This window comes from Myotis davidii, unplaced genomic scaffold (genome assembly GCF_000327345.1).
Source record: "Myotis davidii unplaced genomic scaffold, ASM32734v1 scaffold1120, whole genome shotgun sequence".
Taxonomy (NCBI): Eukaryota; Metazoa; Chordata; class Mammalia; order Chiroptera; family Vespertilionidae; genus Myotis; species Myotis davidii.
Window position 1 is genome coordinate 902,915 of NW_006292588.1, and position 13,785 is coordinate 916,699.

Below are 13,785 nucleotides of genomic sequence, written 5' to 3' on the forward strand. Positions count from 1 at the left end.
AGTGATTTGAAAAATCAGTCTTTTCAACTGGGTGATGACTAGAAGTCAAAGTCACTTAATCTGAAAAACCAAATATCTGCTCTGAGGCCGCTGTGTAGGGGTGCATCTGGAGATTTGACTGGCGGCAGCAATAATAATGAAACAATGACCACTCGGATGAATTATAGTTCACAAAATACATTTCTATAGGCATTATATGACTTCTATAACTACTATTTATATTTGTAAAAAATTAATGTGATTATCAAAAGATCAAGTCATTTGCACACAGTAGGTGACTAGTTAAGTGGTCCACCTGGCACTGGGATCCATCCTGAAATGCTGAACTCTCCCAACCACACCCCACGTCAGGTGTTGGAGTACTTATCCCACCTACCTAGCGAAACTCAGCGCATGACTGTTTAGGGTAAGTGTAGGTTCCCTTGTAAATAATACATATCCAATTGATATCAGCAGTGCTTTTCGTGGCAACATTTCATAGCATAAATATAGGTGTCTCCTTTTTCACTCTAAATGGTATTGGCATATGACATTCATCCATTTGTGTAATTTAATGAGAACAGATGCCCATACCAATGCCACATGTTTTCCCCTGTTGCTGAAACAACTTTCCTCTGACTATAAAAATAATAGGAAAGGTATAAAGAAGAAAATAAAGATTACAATCTATGGCACAGTGGTAATAACTCTTCAACTATGGCTTAAGCGCCTTACAGATTTTAATCACATGTATGTTATTTTAAAGAGAAAACTGAATCATCTTACACAAACTGTTTTATTTTTCCGAATACTATATATATCATGAACATCTTTTTATGTTATTGGTATTTGGTGCTAGAAAATGTTGAAAAGAGTATATTTAACTTCATATTCCATTTTTACAGTGACATACATCTATTTGTAGTCAGTATTTTCTAGCAAATACATTTGCCCAAAGCCACAGCTTGTAGAGATATAGAAAAAAGAGGTCATAGAAAAAGGGTCAAGTGAGAGAGAGGCTTTGTATAATTTATTAATATGAGGACTGACATGTCATTTTTATTTTCATGCAGCATAAATTTCCTAGATACTGAACACTGTAGAACATTTTGCTAAATGTAACTTTTCACTGTCATGGTGGACTACCTAAAGAGAAAGAAGTTTTGATTATGCAGAAGTAGCTTGTTACACTTACTGATTAGTTATAATTTAGAAATGAAAAATTAATTTCTAAAAAATATTAGTGTGACTAAGAGGTTGAAAACACCCATCTATAGAAGGGATCTTTCTTCTGCAGTGTTGTCTGTAGCCACAGGGCAGCCCAAACCAGAAGCTCCACTGTTCCCCTAGCTAGCAGCCCATTCCCTAACTGTACTGAACCCAAAGAGGCAGTTGTGGTTAGGAATTTCACAAAACTATGGGATTGATGAAGATAAAAAAAAGAGAGAGGAGATGAAAAGGTGTCCCACAATAATACTTAATAAAAGTAAAGTTCAGATATTTATAAATTTTGCTTTGATAAATTGTTTCTCTTGCTAGTACGTTTATAGTATGTGCATGCTTGTGTATATATATATACATATATACATATATACATATATACATATATATACACACTCATATATATGGAGTATAAATGCATGTAGAGTACAAATGCAAAGGAATAAATTAAAAACTATTATTAAAATGTAATACATTTAAGACTTATTTTCTTTAAGCTATTTCTGTGATGCTTGTGTTCTTAAAGCTTTTGTGTTATTTTTTCACTTCTGGATGGAATATACAGCATGGTACATGTGTTCTTAAAACATTGGGTTGAATTTTAATCTAGTTTACATCAAATCTAATCTGTAGCATTTTAAATATTTTCTTCAAGTGGTGATTTTAGACTATATCTACTGCTACTATCCTTCATTTTTTTTATTAAGAATCAATTGTATATTCTATTGTAAGCAGGATAGACTGATGAATCTCAGAGGGAAGGGGGGAGGGGAAATGGGAAGAAATTAACCAAAGAATTTACATGCATATATGCATAACACTTGGATACAGACAATAGTGCAGTGAAGGCCTGAGATGGGAAGGGGCCAGGTGAAGGGGGCAAAGCTGGGAAAATGGGAGACATCTGTAATATTCTCAACAATAAATATTAAAGAAATCAATTGTAATTCACATAAGAATAAACTTACCTTCCAAATGGAAAGACACAAAAGTCAAGGAGACCACAGACAGAGGATTAGCCTCTATGAAATAAGTGCAATTCATGTTGTTGTCATATTGCTTCGGGTAATTTGGAGAAATAATGTAGCCTGAAGGTTTAGTGAAATTGCTTCCACATCCTATGTAGAAAAAAAAAGGCATTATCAGAATATACAGTATCTTTTTATCAGTGAAGAAAAAACTCAAATTTCCTAAATTGTATAGAGACATATTCCCTGAGGTACTCCAAGTGCAAGAAACAATAACTAAAAAAATGGAGTTCTCATTTAAAAATAAATAAATGAGAACATTACATATTTTTAGAAAATACTGCAGGGTTTTGGGCTAAGTAGTAGAAATTTTACCACAAATCTATTGAAAATCACTTAATTTTAAGATAGTAAAGAATAACTTCGAAAAGATTTAATATGGTTCATGTAGGTAAAGAAATAAGACTGATAAAAAGTGATTTGTACATGATTGGTACAGAAATATCTTATTATATTACTAGAAAACTATATTATTGCATTACCATTGTAATCTTTCCATAAAAATACCTGCTTTTATGCTGTTTTTTTTTAAGTTGAATGTACTAATCCCAACTAATAAAATTCTCACATGCATCCCTGGTGTCAGAAATAGAACTACCTTTTATCAGTAAAATGACATGTTTCCATATAGCCACTGGCTAGTTAATCCACATCACTTGCTAATCTATCATATAAAAAATATCAGTATCCCTTAAACTGATATTAAATCACACAGTTATGCACATACACACAGATGAGGAACGAGGTGAAGACCTAAGGTTAGATCTGTGGTTGTCTTTTATTACTTCCTTTACACCACCCTCATTCTTTTGTGTCTAAGCCATCCTTTTTCTGCATTATTTCCTCTAATTCCTTTCATCAGATTCTCCCCTAAACAGTAGTGTGCAGCTAGTATCTACTCAATTTGCTTCTGCCAACAGGTACACACCATTGGTTCCCAGGCTTAAAAACTGCTCCATTTCCCAGTAACCTAATTTGTAAGTAGTAATAAGAGAAGGAAGAAAAAAATTCTGAAGAACGTGGCTCTCAAGGTTCTTGACCATGAGAACCACCTGGGTGAGAGTTAAAATAGACCAGTCCCCACCCACGGAAATTCTGAATTCAGAGGGATCGGGTGAGACCTGAGAATCAGTTCATTTTTAAAGGCCCAGGTGACTTCAGAGCAGGCAGTCAATGTGTCACATGTCAGGGACCTGGTCGCCTACTAATTATCAGCCTTCTGAGCTCCTGCCAAATTCTCATACCCTCCAGATGTTAGTCTTCTTTGTGGATGTGTTAATGGCTCTCAGGCCTTTTACAGCATTTCTCGATTGACCTACCATTGAGTTCAGTTCCATTCTCACTGGTTTTTGAAGGATGGGGGAACTTTCAGGATGAGGTGACCAAGCCACACTGCTCCCCAGGGACCCCCAGTTCCAGCCAACCCGGTGCAGTCTCCCACTCTTCCCCAGGCCTGCCTGTGGCAGCCACACCCTTTTGAGGACTTCTCAGTTTGGTGTTCAGTGTTACTTACGGCTTACAAAGGAGGCAGAGAAGCCCGGGGCTGGGGCCTCCTGAGACTGGAACACGGCCGTGAATGCATTTCTTGGAGTGATGATGGCACCGGGAGCCACATTCCCACAGCTTGTGGCTAACAGGGCTTTGTCCATCTCCTCCGTTCCTGCCCACACCTAGCAAAGCCACAAACACAACTTAATGCTCAAGGTTTTCCTGTCAATATCTTAATGTGCCTATGCTGGAAAACAATGGCTCTAAGGTAGATATCGACCTAAACATAATACTATCGCAAATAAACTGCATGCAAATCTGAAATATTTGATTTTGAGAGCAATATTTTAAGCTGCATTTTAATAGCATATTTGATTTTTTACTCTTTCAAGAGTAGCTAGATAGTAATTTTTAAAAACTCAATCACTACTCAATTTCTTCTTGCCTTCTCCTAGTTGACCTGATCTAGGTAGCTGAGCTAGGTGGAGAGAGAGAAAGAGAGAGAGAGAGAGAGAGAGAGAGAGAGAGACAGAGAGAGAGAGAACAGTAATGTGCACTACTATGTCAATAGATGAGTGGATAAAAAAGTGGATATAAAAGGCTAATATGCAAATTGTCCCCACAGGTGAGAGTTCGACTGACCAGTAGTTAGACGTGCACTGACCACCAGGGGGCAGCATGGAATGTGGTGGGTGTCGGTGACATGGTGCTGGCAGCGGGCAGCAGTGAAGGTGCTGCTGGCCCCAATGGGCCCTGACAAGAGTGGGACCATGACGGGATGGTGGAGCAGGTGAGTGGGCGGTGCCAGGCCAAGGTGGGTGGAAGCAGGGGCCCCGATTGCTACACTGGTTGCCCCATAGATCAGCTCTTATCACCAGCCAGGCCTTGGGACCCTATCCATGCATGAATTTTATGCACCAGGCCTCTAGTATATATATATAATACAGTATTACTTGGGTATATGCCCGTGTGGTAAGCTCAATCCCAAGTAGGGAGGTGCAGGAGGCAGCAGATCGATGTTCTGCTCTCACATCAATGTTTTTGTTTCTCTCCCTCTTCCATCCTCTCTCTCTCTCTAAAAATCAATTTAAAAAATGAACAAACAAAATTGAAACAGACTGATAAATATAGAGAACAGACTGATGGTTGCCAGAGGGATTGGGGACTGGGTAAAAAATGTGAAGGGATTTAGAAGTACATACAGACTGGTAGTTACAAAATAGTCATGGGGTGAAAAATACAACATAGGGAATATACTCAATAATATTCTAATAACTATGTATGGTGTCAGGTGGGTACTGGAAATACCAGAATGCTTTAAAAAGTATATGATTGTCTAACTACTATACTGTACACAAATAATACAAAATAATATTAAATGTAAATTATATTTTAAAATTTTTAAAAATGTGTCAGGAAAGAAATGCACACTAACATTTTCCCTAATATCCCTTTTAATATTTTTTAATTTTCCCCTTTAATTATCCAGGGAAACAGTCTACAGAAGTTTACTCTCTATATTTTGTAAAATTATAAACATGATTTACTAACACATATACTACTTTTACAAACATTATTAAAAGGCAAAGTGATAGGAACTAACTTTTAATAAGGAAGTTCTTTCATGAAGAATTTTAAGAATACTCATGTGCTTATACCTTTCTGAAGTCATTAATTATGGATCTGACAGCTGCACCTTTGGTCCAAGACCACAAATGTTGTAATGATAATAATGGTAAAGAGTTATTAAGTATTCATTTCTGCCTTTTCAGTCAAGAATTCATGTCATTGGCTAAATGACCCAGGACTCATCAACCTATATTAGATCTACAAAATGCTATGATTTTGTCATCCGGTCAAAAACTTTTTGACTTAAGTCCTGCTCGCTCCAGCTCTGACAGCTGAAAGCAGGTTTCTGGGGTTTGTTTAGGTTCTATAATTGCAACATTGTTTCTTAGACTGCAGCTGAGAGCCCAGCAGCGGCAGGCGGGGAACCTTGGCTTCCTCCATCACTGGAGCAAGCAAGCCTCCTGTTCACTTCAGCTGCCTGGCTGCCGCCATCTTGTTTGGCAGTTAATTTGCGTATCTTGCTGATTAGCCAATGGGAAGGGTAGTGAAGTTACGGTTAATTACCATGTTTCTCTATTATTAGATAGGAAAAGGTCTGTGCCACCACTTTCAACAGCTCCAACACCATGAGGATCCCTACAGTTGCCCTTTTACCAGTTTAACCTCACAATTGACATCTACACCCCTCCTCTCTGATCTCTGGCTTTCTGTCCTCCATTCTCAAAATATTGCCATTTCCAAAACATTATATAATGGAACAATAGATTATGTAACCTTTTGAGATTGTTTTTATTTTTTTTCACTTGGCAAAACTCCCTGGTGATTTGTCTAAATTGTTAGTCTGTCAATAGTCTGTTTTTATAGAGGATTGTATTCCATGGTGTGTATGTACTAAAGTTCATTTAACCATTCAACTGTTGAAGGACACTTGCACTGATTCTAGTTTGGGGCTATTACAAATAAAGCTTCTGTGAACATTGATATACAGGTTTTTGTGTAAATACAGTTTGCATTACTCTGGCATAAATGCCCAAAGTGAAATTGCTAGATCTTACGGTAAGTGTAGGTTTAGATGCATAAGAAACTGCCAAACTATTTTTCAGAGTGAGTGTCCCACCAGCAATGGATAAGTGACACAGCTTTCCACTCCTTGGCAGGATTTGGTGTTTGTCACTGTTTTTAATTTTAGCCATTTTGAGAGGTGAATAGCAATATCTGATTGTGGCTTTAATTTGCATTTTCCCTAGCAGCTAGTGATGTTGAACATCTTTCTATGTGTTTATTTATCATGTATATATTGTCTTTGGTGAAATATCTGTTCATATCTTTTCCCCATATGCTAGTTGAAATTTTGCATTTTTATTGTTGGGTTTGAGAGTTGTGTGTATTTTCTAAATAGTAGTCTGTTGCCAGATACACGGCTTGTGAATCTTTTCTCCCAGCCTGTGGCCTGTCTTTTCATCCTCTGCACAGAGGCATTCACAAGCAACACATTTTTACTTTTGATGAGATAAAATTATTAATTACCTTTTTATGAATCATTCTGTTTATATTTAGTCTAGGAGCTTTTCACCTACCTCTAGATCCTGAAGATCTGCTATTTTTCCCATGAAAGTTTATAGCTATATATTTTACAGCTATATAGTCACTGGCCTTTGGGGCAGGTATACAAGTCTATGGTCTATTTTGAGTAAATTTTTGTATACGGTGTGAGGTTTAAGTTTGCTTGCTATAGGTGGGTTATTCTCGCTGGTTCTGCCTACCAATCTGTGCATCCCTTGTCAGAAACAAGAGTCTCAGGGCAGCAGGAGTAGGAGTGCTTCCCCAGGCCACTCAGTTGGGCAGGGCTCTGACTTGCCCCTGCCCCTGGTGGTGCTGGCTTGGTCTGCTGTCACAGGGACTCCCAGTCTGTCCAGAGGAAAAATGGGCCTCGGCAATTTTTGAGATCCATTTTTATAACTAAAGAACTTTCCAGTCTTACATCTATGCATTTCAGGGGTGGGCAAACTTTTTGACTCGAGGGCCACAATGGGTTCTTAAACTGGACCGGAGGGCCGGAACAAAAGCATGGATGGAGTGTTTGTGTGAACTAATATAAATTCAAAGTAAACATCATTACATAAAAGGGTACGGTCTTTTTTTTTTTAGTTTTATTCATTTCAAAAGGCCCGGATCCGGCCCCCAGGCCGTAGTTTGCCCCCGACTGCTCTATCCATTGAGCCAAACCCGTTAGCGCGAGAATGATGATTTTTAAAAAGGGAACATCCCCAGAGGAAGCTCATCTGGAGACCGACTGAACGTATGTTTGCCAACCGTCCTTTCTCCATGATGAAATTCCACGAGAGCCCGAGCGACCCGATCCGTGGGGGACCCGCCCCCGCTCAGAATGGCTAATGTGAACTTAAGGCTGCTGTTCTTTCCACTAAAAGGCCTAGCCTGCCTATTAGAGACAAAACATATAAGATGCAAAAGTGCACAAATGGAATGAATTTTTAATACAGTCATCATAGTCAATGAAAAGTGCCACATGAGCAGTATGTGTAAGACAGCCTTATCGGCTGCCTCACTGTCATGATTTTACATGGGCCTGTCTCATGGTCTTTAAGTTACTTTGCTTATGTATTAGCAAACGAAAAGTCACATGGCAACATGAGTTATGGTTCAAAGCCTGTCTCATGGTCTTTTCAGCTTGTGGTCTCTTAAGGTCAAAGTGAAGGTTGCACTAGCCACCGCTCTAGGCTATGTAAATTTTATGGCATACTTTAAATGCTGTCTACAATGGAGCCTTACATTCACTTTGTCAGAGAGGGAGGGAGGGAGGGAGGGTGGGAGAGAGAGAGATCTAATAGTTGAGATTTCTCTCTTTTTAAAACATCTCCCCTGTTTTCATTGATTTTTAGAGTGAGAAGAAGGGAAATAGAGAAAAACATTGATGTGTGAGAGAAACATCCATCAACTGTCTCCCACATGTGCCCTGACCTGGGACCAAATCCCTAATATTTTGGTGTATAGGACGACACTCTAACCAACTGAGCCAGCCAGCCAGGGTGAGATTTCTTACTTTTTAATTCAAGAAATCTAAAGAGCAAAATTGCCCTTTCCTTGCTTTAAGAGGCAATGAGTCATTGCTATTCTAAATGCTTATATTCACAAAACCAGTTCTGCTTCAATTAAAGAAACAAACAAAATCTGGCCTCTGTCTTTAAATTCTACAGGAAGGAAGAACCATTCATGTTCATGAGAATTTAAAAAGTCCAGAAAATAATCTCTTTAAGTTACTTTGCTTATGTATTAGCAAATGAAAAGTCACATGGCAACATGAGTTATGGTTCAAAGTTTAATTCCTAATAGTTGAGATTTCTCACTTTTTAAAAAATCTCCCCGATTTTCATTGATTTTTAGAGAGAGAAGAAGGGAAATAGAGAAAAGCATTGATGTGTGAGAGAAACATCCATCAACTGCCTCACATATGTGCCCTGACCTGGGAACAAATCCCCAACCTTTTGGTGTATAGGACGACACTCTAACCAACTGAGCCGTCCAGCCAGGGTGAGATTTCTTACTTTTTAATTTTAGAAATCTAAGGAGCAAAATTGTCCTTTCCTTGCTTTAAGAGGCAATGAGTCATTTCTATTCTAAATGTTTATATTCACAAAACCAGTTCTGCTTCAATTAAATAAACAAGCCCACTGACCTTCACAAAGCTGTAATGACACTGTCCATCACCACTGGGGATTAGGAAGTTATTGTCAAAGCTGATTTCCAAGTGATTACTTTCGTGAGTAATGACTGTCCAGGAACATCTGCTGTTCTCAGGAAAATTCTGAGGCCAGTGAGGGGATCTGATTGTACCGTTGTCTGAGTGAAGTATTCCACCACAGCCTTAAAAAGTGTCATGGAAAAAAGTCATTAATTTGTGAGGAAAATAACAGTTTTGATAAACCAAGACTTTCAGATAAATCACATTTCTAAATATGAGATTCAGCTCATCTTTCCTTTTTTATGAGTCATTGGCCTTTTGGGGCAGGTATACAAGAACACTCAATGAATGTAAGGTGCATTGAACCCACAGGAAGCATCAGCTATTGCTGTTTTGTTATACCCCTGTGAACTCAACTGAGAACTCTAATCCTCGTCATAAAGAGGATGGACTTCTATCCTGTCTTCAAATGATATCAGTATGCTTTACTCCTGTGAGGTTATATAACCATTGTGGCCCAGCAATCCCGAATTCTGTATTTTATTACCACTAACACACGAGAATACAAGTCTACCATCATTTGTAATTTAACTCTAACACACAGGACTAGAACAAATGATTTTGAGGAAGGGAAAATTATTCCATTAAGCACCATGATTCATTCATATTAAAGCACTGATGGATGATAATAAATTACATAGGTTGACATAAAGGAAAATCTAGAATTATTTTATACTATTGAAATACATACTCACTGGTAAGACATGACAAAAGAAAAAAGTAGGGACTCAAGACAAAATGAAGTTAAATTAAAGAGCATTCCCTGAATCTCCTGCTTTTAAACCCTTGGAAAATCAGTGGTTCATCTAAAACTCCCCTCTGACTTCAACAGTAACCAGTGGTTTAATGAGGGAAAATGTGGCTCATTCCATAAAGATCTTCATGATAACAGACTCTCCCGGAAAGAATTGCCCTGTGTGTGTGTGACCTTGCAGGCTTTAAAGCAATCCTGATTAAAGTCTCCAATGCAAGTTCTCATATTTTCTGGGAACTTCATATCTTACTAGAATATACACAAAAGTTACATCCTTTGAACTCAAATGTATGATTATTTGCCATGTACTACAGGCAGAGCATTCATTCTTAAATCACAAATCTTATCTTGTGATTTTGTTGCTCAGCACTCTTCAATTGCCTCCCCCCCACCCCCACCACCCCCCCGCTGCTTAAGGGGTAATATGGAAGCCCAGGCTCTTCATGAGGTAGACTCTTATCTTCCTGCCATCAGCTCACCACTCATCAGTCCTCCTCCAGGCTCCAAATATATTAAATTACATGTGATTCTGTGGCTATGGAGGTAGAATGGTGAAGTGTTAAGATCAAAGTTTCTGGGCTCCACTGTCTTTATTCAAATCCTGACTCCAGTGATTATTCGCTATATGACCTAGGCAAATGCTTAACCCATGTATCCTAGATTTCTGCCTGTGCAAAAGAGAAAAAAATATGTATTGGTATTGTGTCTTCCTTGCAGGGCTGCTTCATGATATGACGCATTTAGAATTTAGTCTTACAGAGAGTAGTTACAAAATATATACTTGTTGAATTCGTTATTAAATTTTTTAAATAACTCAATGAAAAAAGACAATAAGTGCAGAGAATGTTTCTTTTACCTAAAGTGTGCGCGCTCCACGTAGCATAAAATCCACCATTTTGCACCGAATGGTCTGAATTGAAAATCACCACCAGCTGGTTAGAGCCCGACCGGATTGGGCTGGGGCTTGACGTTCCACAGTAGTGTCCTATGATGGGCGATCCGGGAGAACCACCATTCCTGACAGTGACAGAGTCCCAAGCACAGGTGCTATGGCTTTCAATGTCAAAGTCACTAAACGTAAGCTGCAGAAGAGAGAAGCAATAATGAGGCACTCTTATTATTTTATAAGCAAGTTGTGAGTTTATCTACCTAGATTGGGGTAAGGACCCCCAAATAATTTTATTTTGTCTTAATTTATACAATTTAATATTTATGTCTCTTATTTAATTGTCCCCTGCCCTCCTCTCTTTTTCCTTATTGAAGTTTCTCTTGGCAATTGTGAGAGGGATATTTCTCTCCAAACTGGAGCACTAAGGACCTCCTTAGTGCCCTGGGCCAGGATGGCAAGCAGATCAAGAACATGAACACACAGCTGTCCAGGGGCGGAATTATCTCCTATGTAGACTTCTGCAATGCTGGAGAATGAGAGTTCATCTTCCATTAATTGTAACTTATAGATGTCAATATATAGATTCAAATGAGAGAATTTTAGGGAGAAAATGATCTGATTGCAAGATCAAAGCCTAATATTTACTTAGTAAAGGAACTCTGTTCCCACACAGGACATGATATTGTAGTTCTAATGGTCTCAGGAGTAATTTACTGAGGCTTCTGAACTCACAGTGATGGTGTCACCTTCTGGGACTTCCAACAACCAAGCACAGTGGGTCAAGCTGTCATACGAAGCTGGATAGTTGGGGCTTGCGATCACTCCACTCTCACCTGTTTGTATTCCACCGCAGTCTGAAATTAGATTTATGACATTCTAAATAAGATAGGAAAAAATACCTGCAAATCCAAGGTAAAGTAATACTTAAAACTGTCATATTTTATGATTTAAAAATACAATAAATGAATAAATATGTGAAATTGGGTAAAAGCAAAGTAAAACTGGGTTAAAGATTAGAAATACACAGAATGCCATATACAGAATCACATAGTGAAAACAGGCTCAAGTTTAGTATGAAGCAAAAAGAAGATAATCTGTACCATAAATGGAGAATAATTAGGTGTGTGTCTAACTGAGAGTAAATGTACTAGAGACAAAGTAAATAACATTGCCTTTCTGGACAAAACTAGGCCAGTGAAAAAAATATGATTAGTGCTATAATTAAAGACTTTGTCACCTGTTAATAAACATATATATATATATGTCTATAGTAAGCTTTCACAGTATACATTAGCATAACAATTTGAAGAACAGATACACTTAATAAGCATAGCATGGTATGATGTTTTATACAAATAATACTGCTTCCTGAAGTCTGACTTCTTTATTTTAATTTAATAAAGAAAAATAAACTGACAAAATGGTTGATTGAGTAATCAATCTCACTCCTCCCAATCAACCATGTGATTGTAACAAAAACGATGTTAGATAAAACCATAACCAAAACCTTTTGATTCATATCCAAACATAATGGAAAGAAAGAGGATCTCCCAAATCAGCAAACAATAAGTGTACTCAAATTCTGAGGGGTAATCTCAAACTGAAGTTGCATTAGTCTGAGAGACTGTAGGGCCAAGATATGGGCCACAGGGATAGGGGTCTAAGGTTTTGATGACCAGACAGCAAGAGAACACATTGCCTTGCACCTCGCAAAACCAAGGAATGGAGTTGAGAGTTTTACTTAAGTTGGGAACCTAAAAGAACTGCCATGTTGGTGAAAAGGAGCTAGAAAAACTTTAATGGTCCAAAGAAGCAACAGAAGTCCTGCCTGTATTGGGTGAAATTTTCAGGCATTAAAATGAATGTCACAGATACAGATACAACACAAAACATTAGCAAGTAATATCCAGTAATATGTTGAAAACATACACCATGACCATGTTGGATTTATTTCTGGATTGGGTTTATCCTACAAATCAAAGAATGGGTTTAACAAGAGAAAAAAATCTTTCAATATAATTTATTACATTAACATATTAAAGGGGAAAATAGGACCATCTCAATAGATGCAGAATTATTTGATAAAATCTTATATACTCATTCACAGAAAAAAAAGAGCAAACAACTTTTCATATACTAAGAATTTAAAAAACTTACTTTATTCTGACAAGGAGTATTTATTGAAAACCCAAGAACAACCAATATATTTAACAATGAAATATCATAGGCACTGACATTAGGGTAAAAAAAAAAAGATGCTATCATCTCTTCCATTCAAAATTATGATAATGGCTTAGCTAATGAAATAATATAAGAAAAAGAAATAAAATATTGGGGCTGAAAATAAAGCACTATTAGTTGCAGAAAATATGATGATTTACACAGAAAAAAACAGAAAATTATAGACAAAATACTAAAACTAATAAGCGTATAGCAAGATCTCTGTGCTAAAGATCAATGTAAAAAAATTAAAAATTCCTAGATATCAACAACAACCAAACAGAAAATGTAATTTAGAATGTCTTATTGACATTGGCAACAAAACTAATAGCAACTTAGAAATAAATCTAACAAAATATATATGTGATCTTTACAGAAACTATTATAAAAATTTTATCTATTATTTTATTGCCAGAGTTTGAGAGCTTAATCAGAAGTCTTACCTGTAAAGAAATACTCTGCATGGAATCCAGTATGTTCAACACGTTCATTGGTGACAAAGTGTATCCATACCTGAGAATAAGGTATAACCAATGGCACTGTAGATGCTACAGGTCCACAAAGTCTCCATATCAGAGGCCCATCGGCATTACCTAAACAAAATATCACACCAAGTGCCATTATTCATATAGATTTTAAGTGAATTCAGTAAGAATCAATACTAACAACATTTCAAGGTATTCATGACACATGTTTAAATTATTTAATAGCAGACATTTCAAAAATTTCCTTTCCATCTTTGTCAACTTCAAAAGAAAGAGTCCCTCCAGCAGGGTAAAAAAAAAATATACACACACACACACACACACACACACATAATTGATTTCAGAGAGGAAGGGAGAGGGAGAGAGAGATAGAAACATCACTGATGAGAGAG

General features: G+C 37.4%; 1 protein-coding gene across 1 annotated transcript in view; it reads right to left on the reverse strand.

Moving 5' to 3' along the window:
- CUBN (cubilin) overlaps window positions 1-13,785 on the reverse strand; it is a gene marked incomplete at its 5' end in the record, with an annotated part of 224,139 nt that overhangs the window by 71,448 nt on the left and 138,906 nt on the right. Inside the window, 6 exons of the mRNA XM_006766043.2 lie at window positions 2,169-2,318; window positions 3,742-3,898; window positions 8,980-9,167; window positions 10,656-10,881; window positions 11,421-11,542; window positions 13,352-13,501. Of these exons, the coding sequence (XP_006766106.1) occupies window positions 2,169-2,318; window positions 3,742-3,898; window positions 8,980-9,167; window positions 10,656-10,881; window positions 11,421-11,542; window positions 13,352-13,501 (993 nt within the window). The remainder of the gene's footprint in view (window positions 1-2,168; window positions 2,319-3,741; window positions 3,899-8,979; window positions 9,168-10,655; window positions 10,882-11,420; window positions 11,543-13,351; window positions 13,502-13,785) is intronic.